The sequence below is a fragment of the Periplaneta americana genome, chromosome 1 (assembly GCF_040183065.1).
Source record: "Periplaneta americana isolate PAMFEO1 chromosome 1, P.americana_PAMFEO1_priV1, whole genome shotgun sequence".
In the NCBI taxonomy this organism is placed as follows: Eukaryota; Metazoa; Arthropoda; class Insecta; order Blattodea; family Blattidae; genus Periplaneta; species Periplaneta americana.
In genome coordinates this window covers 15,567,533-15,586,568 of record NC_091117.1, presented here as the reverse complement: position 1 = coordinate 15,586,568, position 19,036 = coordinate 15,567,533, and the positions used below count along the sequence as shown (strand labels likewise).

Genomic DNA, 19,036 nt, shown 5'->3' with positions numbered 1-19,036 from the left:
GGGGTGGGAGTGAAGTACATTAAAAAATTCAGGTACAATAAAAATTGAAGTAAAAACAAAATGATGTCCCTGTATAAGCAAGGCAGTGACAAAGTGCTGGGAATCTAGCAAGAGTCGATAAAACTGCGCTCTACTTTCTCGTGCCTCCAAATCGTCAGCTGGCATAAATAGGCCGATATCGCGAGGGCACCAGCAGTCGTGTACTTGTGAAATACAGAGGGGGAGCGACTGTGCCACTGTTCATGAAAAGCGCCCAATTAGGTCGATAGTTGGAGAAGGAGGGCAAAGCGATCGAGAGGGGAAACGAGTTGAAAACAAGTGGTACTTTCTGAACAAGGAATTTGTGTCGCTCTTGCTGGTAATCCGCGAGAACTCTGTGCATGCCTGGTGTAAGGAATTAAACTGTGTTTGTATTTGCGCTACGTTTGCAATATCTCTTTAAGTCAAATGGTACGAAATTCAATATTTTTATTTAATTACGATTTAATTCGTTTTTTTTTTCCTTAAAGGGCGATATTCGGATATGAATATACTGTCTGATAGCTTTATTTCTCATTTACACACCCCTTTCAAACTACTGATTATTCAGAAATAAGATAATGGCAATAGTAGGCTTTGATTAATGATATTTTGTAGCTACAGAGGCTGATCACGCACTTCAACGTGATAATTGTTAATGTTATTCTTTACTTTTGTTCCCTTTAAACTACAGAGGCTATTCATAGAAGATAAGATAATAATTGTAATAAAATTGTAACTATTTATTTAACATTACTTTTAAACTACAGAGGCTATTCATTCATAGACGATAAAATGATAATTCTAATTTCTTAATTAACGATTCTATTAAACTGCGGTTGCTAGGCATAGTCGATAAGATGGCAATTTTAATTGTAATTCCTGAATTAACAATTCTATTAAACTGCAGATGCTATTCATAGTCGATAAATTGATAATATTAATTGTAATTCCTATATTAACGATTATATTAAACTGCAGATGCTATTCATAGTAGATAAGATAATAATCTTAATTGTCATTCCTTAATTAACGATTCTATTAAGCTGCAGATGCTATCCATAGTCGATAAGATGATAATATTAATTGTAATTCCTTAATTAACGATTCTATTAAACTGCAGATGCTATTCATAGTCGATAAGATGATAATTTTAATTGTAATTCCTTAATTAACGATTCTATTAAGCTGCAGATGCTATTCATAGTCGATAAATTGATAATATTAATTGTAATTCCTACATTAACGATTGTATTAAACTGCAGATGCTATTCATAGTAGATAAGATAATAATCTTAATTGTCATTCCTTAATTAACGATTCTATTAAGCTGCAGATGCTATCCATAGTCGATAAGATTATAATATTAATTGTAATTCCTTAATTAACGATTCTATTAAACTGCAGATGCTATTCAGAGTCGATAAGATGATAATTTTAATTGTAATTCCTTAATTAACGATTCTATTAAACTACAGGTGCTATTCAGAGTCGCTAGGATGATAATTTTAATTGTAATTTCTTAACTAACGATTCTATTAAACTGCAGATGCTATTCATAGTCGATAAGATGATAATTTTAATTGTAATTCCTTAATTAACGATTCTATTAAACTGCAGATGCTATTCATAGTCGATAAGATTATAATTTTAATTGTAATTCCTTAATTAACGATTCTATTAAACTTCAGATGCGATTCATAGTCGATAAGATGATAATTTTAAATGTAATTCCTTAATTAACGATTCTATTAAACTACAGGTGCTATTCAGAGTCGATAAGACGATAATTTCAATTGTAATTCCTTAATTAACGATTTTATTGAAATGCAGAGGCTATTCAGAGACGATAAGATGATAATTATAATTGTAATTTTCTAATTAACGATTCTGTTAAACTACAGATACTATTCAGTGTCGATAAGATGATAATTTTAATTGTAATTCCTTAATTAACGATTCTATTAAACTGCAGATGCTATTCATAGTCGATAAGATGATAATTTTAATTGTAATTCCTTAATTAACGATTCTATTGAACTACAGAGGCTATTCAGAGTCGATAAGATGATAATTATATTTGTAATTCCTTAATTAACGATTCTATTAAACTGCAGATGCTATTAATAGTCGATAAGATGATAATTTTAATTGTAATTTCTTAACTAACGATTCTATTAAACTGCAGATGCTATTCATAGTCGATAAGATTATAATATTAATTGTAATTCCTTAATTAACGATTCTATTAAACTGCAGATGCTATTCATAGTCGATAAGATGATAATATTAATTGTAATTCCTTAATTAACGATTCTATTAAACTACAGGTGCTATTCAGAGTCGATAAGACGATAATTTCAATTGTAATTCCTTAATTAACGATTTTATTGAAATGCAGAGGCTATTCAGAGACGATAAGATGATAATTATAATTGTAATTCCCTAATTAACGATTCTCTTAAACTACAGGTGCTATTCAGTGTCGATAAGATGATAATTTTAATTGTAATTCCTTAATTAACGATTCTATTGAACTGCAGAGGCTATTCAGAGTCGTTAAGATGATAATTTTAATTGTAATTCCTTAATTAACGATTCTATTGAACTACAGAGGCTATTCAGAGTCGATAAGATGATAATTATATTTGTAATTCCTTAATTAACGATTCTGTTAAACTGCAGATGCTATTAATAGTCGATAAGATGATAATTTTAATTGTAATTTCTTAACTAACGATTCTATTAAACTGCAGATGCTATCCATAGTCGATAGGATGATAATTTTAATTGTAATTCCTTCATTACCGATTCTATTAAAGTACAGAGGATATTCATAGACGACAAGATGATAATTGAAATTAACATTCTTTATTTAACGTTCCTTTTATACTACAGGGGGGCACAAAGTCCCGTTTACCCCATATAAATAAGCAAATATACACATTATTTATGTAATTCCAATCATAATGCAGACATATGCCCACTTTACACTAACTGTGTGTGGTAAGCATGTCCTCCATCATTGCGTCGCCATTTCGGTGTGATATTGTCCTCAGCATTGCTGGTGTAATCTGTTGGAAGGCGCGTCGTATGGCGTCCACAACGCTGGATTGGCCGTGGGTCATCCATCTTACCGATTTCTCTCGACTGGCCACCTCGCAGCCCCGATCTCACAACCTGTGACAATGCGCTCTGGGGTTTGCATGGAACCTAACGAGACCGCACAGTTAGTAGAATACTTTCTTGGTCTCACGCAGAGGAAGCGAGTTGGTAATACAGTAAAACCCCGTTACAGCGTGAGAGTACTTCACTCCCACGTTATAGCATACCCACGGTACAACGAAGTTTTCACTCACTGACATTTGGGTATATAAAAATTAATTATATATTATTTTGAACTTAATTTACAATTCTTTATTTCTTACTAAAGCGGTGTAGCGGGGTTTCACTGTATATAGGAAGGCGTTTATGGAGAGACTAAGGGGAGAGGATGGTATTTTTTGGTGAAAAATGAGTAAATTAAAAAAAAAGTTCTTTAAAATACTCTGTGATATGTGTGGAATGCATAGCATAGCATTTTGTGGGTATTTGTGCCCTTATCGGATGTTGAGTCGCCATTTTTAAACTTCCTGGGTTACGGATTTTTAAATCACTCGCCCACTTTTATTGTTGTTTCCGGTAAATTAAATTTTCAAAAAAAAATTTTTTTCTTTAAAATACCCTTAGATATGTGTGGAATGCATTGCATAACATTTTGTGGGTATTTGTTCCCTTATCGGATGTTTAGACGTCATTTTTAAACATCCTGCGCTATGGATTTTTAAATCACACGCCCGCTTTTATCGGTTTCCAGTAACTTCATTTTTTTATACATTGCCAGACAAAAATGGATATAATTTCTGAACTATTAAAGATACATGCATGAAATTTAGAACACACATTCTTTAGACTATTAGGAAACGTTTCTCTGTAACAGAATTTTGTTAATTGATTTCATTTTAAAAATACGTCCGTTTGTTTGCAAGAAAGGAAATCAGAAAATTGTTATTAAATTTTAATTGTTTATTTTACAAACGTAGGGACTAATATCAAAATTCTGTTACAGACAGTTTGCATAACATGCTTTTGCAAATACATTGCAAAAAATTGTTTGAATCTATCTTTAAAAACGGTTTAGATATATCGGTTTTAGTACAATCCTGCATTGGGTATATTTTTTTTTTTCAAATTTGGGCCCCAAATATTTTTTTGTTCAAAATATTTTTATTTGGTTGAGTTGCCACAGCTATGAGCTCTCTACATACAAAAAATTAATATTTTACACCAAATAGGAAAAAAGTTAAAAAAAAATACCTTCCTCTACCCTTAATATAGTGACAGTGCCAAGCATGACTTGTCTAGAGGAAACTAATTTCAGTATTAAAACATGTTTGTAAGGAGAGTAGGACGTTCTTGACCCTAAGGACGATGTTTACTTCTAGCAGAGAGGAACGAAAGCTTGCCCTGTTTGCCAAGTTTTCGATTTCCTGTGAACGTGCGTGTGAATCACTTCTTAAACATTTCACGGTGAAAAAGATATTCGTATCCGACACGTTTTCTAGAAAAGCATTCGCAATTGATGTCCATTTCCGTCATTTCCTTACTTGAGTCCTTTGGGGCGGTTGCCATGGTGATAGAGACAGTTGAGTGCTAGTGCGAACCGATCGCCATGGAGACGGGTTTCGAGATTTACAGCGTGTGGATTCTCTCGAGCCTCGCGATTTTATCGCGGTGTTCTACTCGAGTGAGCCGATCTATCCTGCAAAGCCATTTCTTCCTTCCTTCGCCTCTGGGTGGATACGCAGCAGTGTGCCGGCTTTCAATTGTTTCGTGTCGGAATAAAGGCGTACATCAAACTCAGTGGCGGCCGGTGACAATTTGCCTAGTGTGACAATAATAATACAATATATAATATAATTATGATATACTCTATAATATAATATAATATAATATATAATATATATGATTATGTCTCGTGACCAGAATATTCTACGAAATGGATCTATAAAAATTGGAGATTTATCCTTCGAAGAGGTAGAAAAATTCAAATATCTTGGAGCAACAGTAACAAATATAAATGACACTCGGGAGGAAATTAAACGCAGAATAAATATGGGAAATGCCTGTTATTATTCGGTTGAGAAGCTTTTATCATCCAAAGAATCTGAAAGTTAGAATTTACAAAACAGTTATATTACCGGTTGTTTTTTTATGGTTGTGAAACTTGGACTCTCACTTTGAGAGAGGAACAGAGATTAAGGGTATTTGAGAATAAGGTTCTTAGGAAAATATTAGGGGCTAAGAGGGATGAAGTTACAGGAGAATGGAGAAAGTTACACAACGCAGAACTGCACGCATTGTATTATTCACCTGACATAATTAGGAACATTAAATTCCGACGTTTTAGATGGGCAGGGCATGTAGAACGTAAGGGCGAATCCAGAAATTCATAAAGAGTGTTAGTTGGGAGGCTGGAGGGAAAAAGACTTTTGGGGAGGCCGAGACATAGATGGGAGGATAATATTAAAATGGATTTGAGGGAGGTGGGATATGATGATAGAGACTGGATTAAACCTGGTCACCTTAGGGACCAATGGCGGGCTTATGTGAGGCGGCAATGAACCTCCGGGTTCCTTAAAATCCATAAGTAAGTAAGTAAGTAAGTAAGTAATATAATATACAGTACAAGACAGTTGGGGTAAAATAGATGATAAGACGATTATATAAATGGAGGAAGAACTGAAGTAGAGTGGAAATGATGAACAACTAATTGATGTGGAAAGTGTGAAAAATGTTAAAGTGATGGTGGACCGGAAAGGAGGAATGTGAAAGTCCACCATGACAAAAATTCTAAAGTTGGCTGACAATACATATCAATATAATGTAATGTAATATGATATAAAGGTGGGTCAAAAGTCGCTTTCCCCAATATTCGTTCTTAGGTTTCATACTTGTACTCACATACAGATGTCATAACTTGAACAAACGTATATCTGGTGTAATAAGTGGTGGGTTGGCAACCATGTTCGTACGTTAACTGTTTTCTCCATTGTCATGTCTTGAAAACAGCCCTGGTTTTGCCGATATGTAATTGAAATTACTACAGGATGGAACACCACCTCATTTTGGTGTAGGAGTGAGGGACTTTTTCAATCAGTAATTACATGAATGGATTGGCCGTCGTGGCACAACAAATGGCCACCCAGAACAAGCGATCTGACAAAATGTGTTTTTTCGCTTAGGGGTATCCTGAAAAATGATATTTCTGCTTAGAAACCGCAGGATCTGCATCAGTTGCAACAGATGATCGAACAGTCCTTCGTGAAAATCTGGTTGGCGAGTTGGTATAGCGCTGGTCTTCTGTGCCCAAGGTTGCGGGTTCGATCCCGGGCCAGGTCGATGGCATTTAAGTGTACTTAAATGCGACAGGCTTATGTTTGTAGATTTACTGGCATGTAAAAGAACTCCTGCGGGACAAAATTCCGGCACATCCGGCGACGCTGATATAACCTCTGCAGTTGCGAGCGTCGTTAAATAAAACATAGGGGAGAGTCGGGTAGTATCGGACATCGGGTAGTATCGGACAGTGCGTTTCTTTCATCTACCACCATATGGTAGTACCTGAATGATTTGGTTACGTTTCTCTATGTGACATCACAGAAACGTAACCATGTCAATCAGGTACTATCATCGTGTGGTAGATGAAAGAAACTCACTGTCCGATATTACCCGATGTCCGATACTACCCGACTCTCCCCTAACATTTCGTGAAAATCGATTAAAATCGTGAGTTATGTTCTGCCATCTGTAAATCAATGTCTAAACGTTGTGAATTGTGTATCGACAAACAAGGTATCCATTTTGAAAAATATCTGTAAAGGAATGTGTAGTCAAATGTAAATTGAATGTAATTAAATGTAAGGAAGTATTTGCGGAAAGCGACTTTTAACCCATCCTGTATAATATAATAGTAGAAGAGGAAATGATACTAAAGGATATGTTACTGGAGCTAAATGACAGCTGTGAACAGTATAGGATGAAGATAAATGCAATAAGACGAAGAGAATGGTCATAGGAAGAAAAATAAAGAAGATAAACTTACGAATTCTAAATGAGGCAGTAGAGCAAGTGGACAGATTCAAATACTTGGGGTGTACTATAAGCAGTAACATGAGCTGCTGCCAGGAAGGCAAAAGGAGGATAGCAATGGCCAAGGAAGCTTTCAATAGCAAAAGGAACATCTTCTACGGCCCTCTGGAGAAATTACTAAGGAAAAAACTAGTGAAGTGCTTTGTTTGAAGTGTGGCACTATGGGGCAGAAACACGGACGTTACGTCGAAGTGAAGAGAAACGACTAGAAGCATATGAAATGTGGATATGGAGAAGAATGCAGCGTGTGAAATGGGCAGATAGAATAAGAAATGAAACTGTGCTAAAAACCATTACTATTATTATTATTATTATTATTATTATTATTATTATTATTATTATTATTATTATTACTATTACTATTTGACGTAAATATTTGAGATTATGATGATGATTATGATGATGATGATGAGGATGTATGTATGTATGTATGTATGTATGTATGTATGTATGTATTTAAACTGCAAGTGGGCAAGCACCCGGTGACAGTGTTATACACAATATAAACAATACACAATAAAATTTTCAATACACGATGCAATTACACAATACACATTACAATTTTATACATAATACAATATGAATACACAATACAATTTAACACAATAATAATAAAACATAAATAAAATACCTAATTTTACAATACAACCTACATAATTTATGTACAGGCCCTACATAAGTTTCAATAGTCTTTCACTTTACTCTCATCTCACTCACTGTAGTGGCACTATGACGCATTTCACTGACACTTTAGGACACATTTCACTGAGACTATAGAACACATTTCATTGACGCTATAAATTATCACTTATCGGAACTATTCACTGCACTGTAAAACCATAACTTCACTGACTCACCTCGCTTCACTGATACAACAGTTCAAATAAGTCAAATAATTACATCCTTATGAATACTTATAAACAGAACTACATTTAAACTAACATTTCTAGTCTAAGGCCCTCTTACACGCTATTTTTAAATAATTTACAATTCAAACCAAGGGAGTAACTCGTCTGGCTAAATAAATACATGTCGCCTTAAAAAATTAAATGTTAAATGTCACCTTAATTTTAATTTGCATTTTATACACAATTTTTTTAGTTATTCTTGAATTTCCTTACGGAAGGACGGCCCTCAAAGACCGCTGCAGGTAGGTCATTCCAATCATTTATAGTTCTATTTAAAAATGAGAATTTACCTACATCCGTTTTCTGTTTCCTACATTTGATTTTAAAATCATGATCGTTCCTACCATGATGATGATGATGATGATGATGATGATGATGATGACGACTTTAGTGACTATATAAAGGAAGAAATTCTGCTCATCTTTTACGAAAAGAGACCCGCTCTATTATCCTGAAAGTTTGCTGGGAACGGGTTAAGAGGATCCTAATGTCAACAAATCCCATTTATACAGTTTTAATTGGCAACACGCTTTAAGTGGCTGTATACGTTGTTACGGCCCCTTACTGCAGCAATACAGACAATCTGTGCCACTAAGTGGTTGAAGGGCCGACCATAGAATTGCTCTGTTAAACAAGGAAAGTGTGAAGAGTCACTTCTAGCTGCCCCTTGTCGCTGGTGAGAGATGTTTTATAACCAGTTATATCCCCGTAGAGGTTTGGACGAAGTTTCCTTTGTCAAACATTGACAGATGTTAAAGTCCCCGCTCTGTCTCTGTCACATGTGTACTTTACCAAACGTACCAGTGTTCATTTCTTGACAGATACTGTGAGTCTTGTAGTGGACAAAAATTCAGCTATGTTGCGGGTTTTCTATTACTTATTCCTACTTTCTTCTAATGGAAAAATTCAAATATCTTGGAGCAACAGTAACAAACATAAATGACACTCGGGAGGAAATTAAACGCAGAATAAATATGGAAAATGCCTGTTAATATTCGGTTGAGAAGCTTTTGTCATCTAGTCTGCTGTCAAAAAATCTGAAAGTTAGAATTTATAAAACAGTTATATTACCGGTTGTTCTTTATGACTGTGAAACTTGGACTCTCACTTTGAGAGAGGAACAGAGATTAAGGGTGTTTGAGAATAAGGTTCTTAGGAAAATATTTGGGGCTAAGAGGGATGAAGTTACAGGAGAATGGAGAAAGTTACACAACGCAGAGCTGCACGCATTGTATACTTCACCTGACATAATTAGGAACATAAAATCCAGACGTTTGAGATGGGCGGACATGTAGCACGTATGGGCGAATCCAGAAATGCATATAGAGTGTTAGTTGGGAGGCCGGAGGGAAAAAGACCTTTGGGGAGGCCGAGATGTAGATGGAAAGATAATATTAAAATGGATTTGAGGGAGGTGGGATATGATGGTAGAGACTGGATTAATCTTGCTCAGGATAGGGACCAATGGCGGGCTTATGTGAGGGCGGCAATGAACCTACGGGTTCCTTAAAAGGCAGTAAGTAAGTATCACCGTAGAATAAATTTTTCTATTCTCCTCATTCCTGAATTAGCAAGATCTCTCTCAATTTTTTTTTCAAGATATGTTTTAGGACTATTAGTGTACAATATTGGGCACAGGCATTTTCTATAGTCTACGCAGTACAGAATATCTAGAGTGTTCAGGTAAGCCCTTATCTGAAAATCATGTCGTTGATAATAACATCTCTGCTGTACAAAATATCTTGAGAATTCAGATATATCTGAATAACTATACCAATGATACTCGAGATGTCTCTGAAGTATAAAAATCTTGAGATTTCAAATATTTCTGAAGAACTACTGTATAACGATGACCTGCAGTACATAATTATTTTGAGAATTCAGATATATCTGAAGAACTATACCAATGATACTCAAGATGTCTCTGAAGTATAAAAATCTTGAGATTTCAAATATTTCTGAAGAACTACTGTATATCGATGACCTGCAATACAAAATTATCTTGAGAATTCAGATATATCTGAAGAACTATATCATTGATACTCAAGATGTCTCTGAAGTATAAAAATCTTGAGATTTCAAATATTTCTGAAGAACTACTGTGTATCGATGACCTACAGTACAAAATTATCTTGAGAATTCAGATATATCTGAAGAACTATATCATTGATACTCAAGATGTCTCTGAAGTATAAAAATCTTGAGATTTCAAATATTTCTGAACTACTGTATATCGATGACCTGCAGTACAAAATTATCTTGAGAATTCATATATATCTGAAGAACTATATCATTGATACTCAAGATGTCTCTGAAGTATAAAAATCTTGAGATTTCAAATATTTCTGAAGAACTACTGTATATCGATGACCTGCAGTACAAAATTATCTTGAGAATTCAGACATATCTGAAGAACTATATCATTGATACTCAAGATGTCTCTGAAGTATAAAAATCTTGAGATTTCAAATATTTCTGAAGAACTACTGTATATCGATGACCTGCAGTACAAAATTGTCTTGAGAATTCAGATATATCTGAAGAACTATTTCATTGATACTCAAGATGTCTCTGAAGTATAAAAATCTTGAGATTTCAAATATTTCTGAAGAACTACTGTATATCGATGACCTGCAGTACAAAATTGTCTCGAGAATTCAGATATATCTGAAGAACTATTTCATTGATACTCAAGATGTCTCTGAAGTATAAAAATCTTGAGATTTCAAATATTTCTGAAGAACTATGTATATCGATGACCTGCAGTAAAAATTATATTGAGAATTCAGATATAGCTGAATAACTATATCAATGATACTCAAGACGTCTATGAAGTATAAAAAGCTTGAGGTTTCAAATATTTCTGAACTATATCGTTGACCTGCAGTACAAAATTATATTGAGAATTCAGATATAACTGAAGAACTATGTGAGTGATACTCAAGACGTTTCTACAGAACAAAATATCTTACGATTTCAGATATTTCTGAACTATATCGATGACGATCAAGATATCTCCCTCAATAGGAATTATCGTGAGAAGTCGTATGTAGCTTATCTGAAGAACTATATCAATGATACTCAAGACGTCTCTGCAGTACTAAGTATTCATATAAATCTGAAAAAAATATATCTATGATAGGCTACTTAAAATGTATCTATATTGCGAAATATATTGAGAGTTCAGATATATCTGAAGAACTAGACCTACATCAGTGACTCTAGACATCTCTGCAGTATAAGATATATTCACAGTTCAGATGTAGTTTATCTGAAGAACTATATGATACTGAAGATATTTTCGCAGTACAAAATATCTTGAGAGTTCTGATATAGTCTATCTGACGAACTATATCGATGATATTCATGATGTCTCTGCAGTACAAAATAACTTGAGAGTTCAGATAATAATATAGTCTATCTGAAGAACTATATCGATGATACTCAAGACGTCTCTGAAGTACAAAATTTGTTGAGAGTTTAGATAATAACTTATAGTCTATCTAAACAACTATATCTATAATACTTAAGATATCTCCGTAATAGAAAATATGATGAGAGTTAAGGTATTAAACTTATCTCAAGAACTATATCGATTATATTTGAGACGTCCCGTTAGTACAAAATATCTTTAACGTTCAGATTTAGCCTGTCTCAAGAACTTTGCATAGACATTTCGCTAGCCCACGCTACGAGCGTGCTGAACTAGCCCCGGCTATCGACTGATTACTTGTACAGGATTTATATCATATCACATCGCTAACACTGGTTTATGAATACGAAAAACGTTAGTTCGCTGATCATCCGCCGGAAGCCCGCGCTAAGAATGTCTATGAATATGGCCCATAGTGATGATTGTGAAGACGTCTCTGTAATACAAAATATCTTTTTCCGGTAGGCTATATCTGAAGAATTATATCTTTGATACTTAAGACGGAAATATCTCAGAGTTTATAGCAGCAGTCATCAGCACAGTGCACCCTCAGGCTAGCGTCCTCTTACCCGCAGATTAAGAGACATACAGAGATGTGAAAATTATTAGAATAATCTTAATTTTAAAGGTTCTTTAATAGTTCCTTCACAAATATTAATTGAATTGATGAATATTGGTATATATTACTATACTGATGTAGGATATATTTACTACTAACAATGCCGGAAAGCATTGTTGTACATTGGTATTTTTCTTATTTTACAATTGTTATGGGAATTCAGAAATTATTATATTATGTTGGCGGAATTGGAAACATCAAAAATTATATGCACAAAACAGATGTATACGTTCATTTGAACCTTCACAACAATGTAAACGCAAAGAACAATTTGTTTAAAACATTTCTTAATTAAGTTTTGATGTTTCCAATTCCGCCAACATAATATAATAATTTCTGAATTCCCATAACAATTGTAAAATAAGAAAAATACCAATGTACAACAATGCTTTCCGGCATTGTTAGTAGTAAATATATCCTACATCAGTATAGTAATATTATATATCAATATTCATCAATTCAATTAATATTTGTGAAGGAACTATTAAAAAAAAACTTTAAAATTAAGATTATTCTAATAATTTTCACACCTCTGTACTTCTTACCCGTTACACATTTCAGCGAGTGCTGTCGACCACTGGCTTATAGAATCTTCTTACGTAAAATTTGAAAACCTGTAGAACATAATGTTAACGGATATAGTAAGATTAAACTGCAATGTACTCGTATTCTGATGAAATCAGAAATTAGAAACCTAAAAATTGTACTTTTCGTCAGTCGTAAAAGTTTATTTTATTTTTCTTTCCAGGCCTTGAGAATGTCGAGGGCCTTGCTTTTCCTGTTAGTCCTCTGCGCGTGCTGGCTAGTGCAGGACGTGTCCTGTCGAAGTCGCAAGGACAAGGACAAGAAGAAGAGCGCCCACTCCAGGAACGCGGAGAACCTGTGCGACATCCGGGAGCCGAAGAGCACCATCGACTGCTTCTGCGACCGCGTGGAGATGCAGAACGCGACGGAGGCCACGTGCTGGGTGTTCACGGGCCTGCGCCCCGACGACGGCGTGTGGGACTACTTCTTGTCCCAGAGCAACGTCGAGCACCTCAAGTTCAACGTGCGGCCAGACGGGAACCTCAGGTGATGGTCCTGACTTTGCTTCCTCTTTGATACTTTCTCATTAACGTTCGTATTTATATTTCCTTCATGTAATCCTTAATTTTGCCTTTATTTCCTTTCTGTATATTTTCCTTTCTTTCTTTTGTTTGTTTGTTTGTTTGTTTCTTTCTTCCTTTGTTTGTTTTTTTTGTTTGTTTTCTTCTTTGTTTATTTGTTTGTTTGTTTGTTTCTTTCTTTGTTTGTTCGTTTCTTTCTTTCTTTGTTTCTTTATTTCTTTCTTTGTTTCTGCCTTTCCTCATTTCTTCCTTTCCTCGTTTCTTTCTTTCTTTGTTCTTTCTTCGTTTTTTCTTTCTTTGTTCTTTTCTTTCTTTCTTTGTTCTTTTCTTTCTTTCTTCGTTTCTTTCTTTGTTCCTTTCTTCGTTTCTTTCTTTCTTTGTTCCTTTCCATCTTTCTTTGTTCCTTTCTTTCTTTCTTTGTTCCTTTCTTCCTTTCTTTGTTCCTTTCTTTCTTTTTTCCTTTCTTTCTTTCTTCGTTTCTTTCTGTCTTCTTTCCTTCCTTTGTTTGTTTGTTTCTTTCTTTGTTTATGTGTTTATTTCTTTGTTTGTTTGTTTCTTTCTTTATTTATTCCTTTCTTTGTTATTTTCTTTCTTCGTTTTTTTCTTGCTTTGTTCTTTTCTTTCTTTCTTTCTTTCTTTCTTTCATTCTTTGTTCATTTCTTCCTTCGTTTCTTTCTTTCTTTGTTCCTTTCTTTCTTCGTTTCTTTCTTTCTTCGTTTCTTTCTTTGTTTGTTTCTTTCTTCGTTTCTTTGTTTGTATCTTTCTTTTTTGGTTTCTTTCTTTGTTTCTTTCTTTCTTTGTTCCTTTGTTTGTTTCTTTCTTTCTTCATTTCTTTCTTTCTTCCTTCGTTTGTTTGTTTGTTTCTTTCTTTGTTCCTTTCTTTCTTCGTTCCTTTGTTTCTTTCTTTCTGTCTTTCTTTGTTCCTTTCTTTCTTTTTTTTGTTTGTTTGTTTCCTTCTTTCTTCGTTTCTTTCTTTCTTTCTTCCTTCGTTTCTTCCTTTCTTTGTTTGTTTGTTTCTTTCTTTGTTCCTTTCTTTCTTTCTTTCTTTCTTTCTTCTCATACTGTATTTTCTTTAGTTCAATTTTATTCTCTTGCTGTATAAGTTTATTATTACATTCTGTCGATTTTTATTCATTCCTTCGTCTATTTTTACTTTATATTTATTCTTTTTCTGTATTTTTAGATGATTGTTAAAGTGTGTGAAAAATGAGAAAAAAAATTGCCTAAAAGCAATTGGATTTGATTCTAATGAACATAAATTTTTGCCATTTTTTGTGCTGAATGATGTAGCTTTTGGCTATTGAATCCACCTATAATAGCTTCAATCTAGTTCTTTGTAAATCAAAAATATTATTTTTAATATTAAAGGTCTTTTTTAGAGTATCGTTAGACAAAATGACATAAGTGCATGTTTCTCAGAAACTAATTAAGATAGGATTATGAAATTTTCAGGTTATGTTACCTAATAGATACATATTAGTCATATTCATGCAATTATTTTAAGGTAACTCAAAAATGTCTGATTTATGCCAATTTTTATAGTTTGAAAAAATTATTTTTTTTTTCAACAACGAATAATCCATTTGATCCCTAGCACCAAAATAATGGACATATTAAAAAGATATTCCATGGCTTTACTTTAGTTTCCTCTGACAATAAGTGGTTAAAATTTCGTTACCACCAGAACTATAATGAAGTGACTTCCTCGTCTTGTTGCAGCTTCGTGCCTACGCGTGCTCTGACGCACTTGCCGCGCCTGGTGGAGCTCAAGATGCAGTATGCCAACATTCCTGAACTACCCGCGTATTCGTTCGCCAACTCGTCGTCGCTGCAAGAGATCTCGATGACGCGCAACCAGATACTTGAGCTGCAGCCACGCGCCTTCGCGCGTCTCTCCAGCCTCACAGTGCTGACGCTGGACGAGAACCGCATCGCCGAGCTGCGGCGCGGCGTGTTCGTAGGCCTGCCCTCGCTGCGCCGCCTGTACATCGACCGCAACAACCTCAGCGTGCTGCACGACCGCGCGTTTGAGCACCTGACACGCCTGGAGGAGCTGGAGCTCAACGGCAACCAGCTCAACGTGGTCACGCGCGAGTCCTTCGCAGGCCTACGCTCCCTGCGCGTGCTCAACCTGCAGGAGAACCGTCTGCGCATGCTCGGCGACCTCACGTTCGCGGAAATGCCGTCCCTGCACGAGTTAAACGTGGACTACAACGTGCTGCAGTACATCAGTGAGCGCGCTTTCGAGGGCGTCCCTATGTTGGGGCGCCTGACGCTCGGCGACAATCGGCTGACGGCGCTGGCGAGCGACGTGCTCGTGGGCGTCCCGCGCCTGCACTTCTTGGACCTGCGCGAGAACTCACTGCGCACCCTCACCTTCGACACAGTCAGACCCATCATGGACAACCTGCGCAACATCACCTCATACTTCCTCATTGAAGGTAAGTGCCATTTAGAACCTATAGTTAGACAACTTCAAGTAAAACCCCGTAAAACACGCCAACTTCTGGAATCTCTCTCTTTCTTTCTTCTCTCTCCCTCGCTCCTCGTCATTCAGTCACCAATCACCACGTAAATATCTGAGAGGGTGTGTGTGGGCATCGCGACCAATAGAAGAACCACTCTGGGACATGCAAATCACAGAAACCTGCAGAAAAGTATATTCTATTATTCATGTGCTAAAAAGGATAAATGTTCATCTTCCCTCTTGCTTAAAAAAGTCCCTTGTGCAGACCCTTGTATTTCCCTATTTTGACTATGCTGACATTTTACTGACTGACCTTTCCAGCGACAACAAAATGAAACTTCAACGTGCTCATAATTTGTGGTTACGTTTTGTAAGCAATGTTCGTAAATATGATCATATTACCCCATCCCTGGAAGCAATAGGTTGGCTTAAACTAGATAAGAAAAGAAATTTACATTCACTTCTCTTTCTCTTCGAAATCTTGAACTCTTCTATTCCTTCGTACCTGTCGTCTCGCTTCACTTACCTTTCTTCCCACCATAATCTGAACACACGCTCTCGCCATGAAACAATACTAACAATACCATCCCATCGCACCTCCTCATACTCATCCTCTTTCACAATAGCCCTGCCAAGACTCTGGAATTCGTTACCTGCTAGCATCAGGGACTGTCGAAATAAAATTCAATTCAAACGCACACTTACTAGGCACTTGGTCAGTAATTGAGACTCGTTCAGACATGGTTTCTTGTAAATAGTTCTTTTAATCTACCACAAAATATCTCAATATCCGGTAATTTCATCACTATAGAATTTTGTTATTGTAGGTTTAATTTGTAATTTAGTAAATACAAAAATATTCTTTGTTCTTAACTTCTATGATAAAATGTCTAGCTTTCATTAATCAGGTATTCTTGTCGTACTTTAATTTTTATTGTAATTGTAATTGTAAATTTAATATTAATTGTAATCTTATTGTTCATGTTATAGTTGTAATCCCCTGGTAGAGGGGCAGAGAAGGCCTGACGGCCTTATCTCTACCAGGTTAAATAAATAAATCTAATCTAATCTAATCTAATCTAATCTCCAGTATTACCACAATAACGGATTCTTCATTTTTGCCTCGACTGTCGGCTAGGAAGGTTCCATTATGCTAGCATTTCAGGCAACTACTGGGTGTTCATTTCAAAGTGTGTCATGACGTCACTGTTGTTGAGTCACCGATTTGAAGAGAGTTTCAGCTTATATGTCAGAGAAGTTGCCTATTATTCAAGGCGTTCTTCAATCTGAACTTGAGAACGTGTACGGTATAACTTGAACGTCGTAGCAACAGATGGCGGTCTGTACGGTCTGTGTGCTACTATAACCTCTTTCGAACTGTGTTTTGCGCGGCCAAGTCGTACGCAGGGTATTTGTTATCATCGGTTGCGTACGGTAACATTCCACAACACAAATCAAATGCACCGTGTCCATGTTGACCGTCGAAGTTAATGTCAACAAATACGTAAGTAATCGTCTTAACCCTCTCCCTATATCTCGACAGTAAGAAAAAACTCGCCTCAGTACGTATTTCCAAACAGTTCACATTCCTGCCACTACCGGCGTTACCGTACGTATCGGTACGTACTCTTCAGATTGAACGCCGTACTTGCTAGGCAACTTCTCTGCCTCATAGATAATACACCTCTGCGGAAGTGTAGGAAGATTGAATTCTCTAGGCTCATCGACTAGCCACATGACGGCATACAGCGAGCCATGACACACTTTGAACTGAACACCCAGTAGTCAACCGTTTAATGCTTGTGTTAGCAGGTTTGTCATTCAGTCACCAATCACCACGTAAATATCTGAGAGGGTGTGTGTGTGTGCATAGCGACCAATATAAGAACCATTCTCCAGTATTACCACAATAACGGATTCTTCATTTTTGCCTCGACTGTCGGCTAGGAAGGTTCCATTATGCTAGCATTGCAGGCAACTAGTCAACCTTTTAATGCTTTTGTTAGCAGGTTTGGCAAACTGTGAGTGGACCTGCAAGTACATAGTGCATAGTGCTCTCTCCCTTCCCCCCGTGCTTTCTCACTTGCTCCTCTCCAAGACAGCCACTGCTCACGTAGTAACTCGGTCAGGGTTTCAGTTCGATTTGTCAATCTATATCTTCGTTACAGTTTCTTAGAAATCTGCTTATAGGAAGATGCAACTTCTGAAGTATGTCGTAAAGCACGTGGAACGTACAGAGACAAAGCGCGACGTTGACTCAAAATAGCATTCCCCCTTACCTCACCCCAGTGGCAGACATCCGCTGGAAGGCAAGAAGTTGGGCAAGAAGGAAACTAAATAATATTAATATCTATGTGGCAACGTTGTGTCCACTTCGTGTGTAACGCCAGAAAGGTGAGCGACTTATCCACTTCCCTTTAGCTGAGGGATTCGGGGAGCGGACATGAGTCAGAATATACAGGGTGTTTCCGGGCTGGTGTTACAAACTTACAGGGATGATGGGGAAGGACACACGTATCAATTTGAGATAAGGAATCCTGGTCCGGAAATGACTGAGTCGAAAGTTATAAGCAAAAATAGTTGTGTGGAAATGGAATTGTAATTTAGTACAACGTGCCCTCCTTCCCTTAACCTTTGGAACAGTCGTGGAAAAATGGTACGGACCGGATGTCTCCTACGTGGGTACTTGACCCGATACAATCTGTGAGCTTGTCTACTGTTCCCATTGGCTCATCCGTATTCGAAAATCAGGTCTGCTTATTCCGCTCTCGTTTGATTATGTAAGCAATTTGTCAAGCTTGTTTTTAAGCAGGCATGCGGTAGTCTTCGTAGAAGTTACGCAAACGTTTCTGCTGACATGAAAATATTGTAAGATAAGAAAGATTAACCTACATATGGAATGTACCGATTCAGCTATTTCAGGTTCATGACTTACAGTATGTCGACATCTGATCATCTAATTGGAATAATAAATTATTATGTAAAATAAGACCTAAATATTACAATTAGATTTTTGAAAAGGAGCAAATAATTAAGGTTTAAAGTCTTAAGGATTATCACGATTGGTTTAAACATGCACTAAAACAAGACGTAAGTGCAAGTTTGAACCAATAAATTATTGAGATTTGCGATAGATTAATTAGTTTAGGAAATTGTATATTTATTATGTAGAACTATATTTGTATATAGATCTTTTGTTAAATTATTAAGTTTTGTACTTTTGTGAACAATATCAATAAAGCTATCTATCTATCTATCTATCTATCTATCTATCTATCTATCTATCTATCTATC

The 19,036-nt window shown here is 36.0% G+C and overlaps 1 protein-coding gene across 1 annotated transcript in view; it reads left to right on the top strand.

Annotated features, from left to right (window-relative positions):
* Con (connectin) overlaps nucleotides 1-19,036 on the top strand; it is a 1,055,959-nt gene that overhangs the window by 714,850 nt on the left and 322,073 nt on the right. Inside the window, exons 4-5 of the mRNA XM_069839240.1 lie at nucleotides 12,918-13,240; nucleotides 14,995-15,716. Of these exons, the coding sequence (XP_069695341.1) occupies nucleotides 12,927-13,240; nucleotides 14,995-15,716 (1,036 nt within the window). The 5' untranslated portion in view covers nucleotides 12,918-12,926. The remainder of the gene's footprint in view (nucleotides 1-12,917; nucleotides 13,241-14,994; nucleotides 15,717-19,036) is intronic.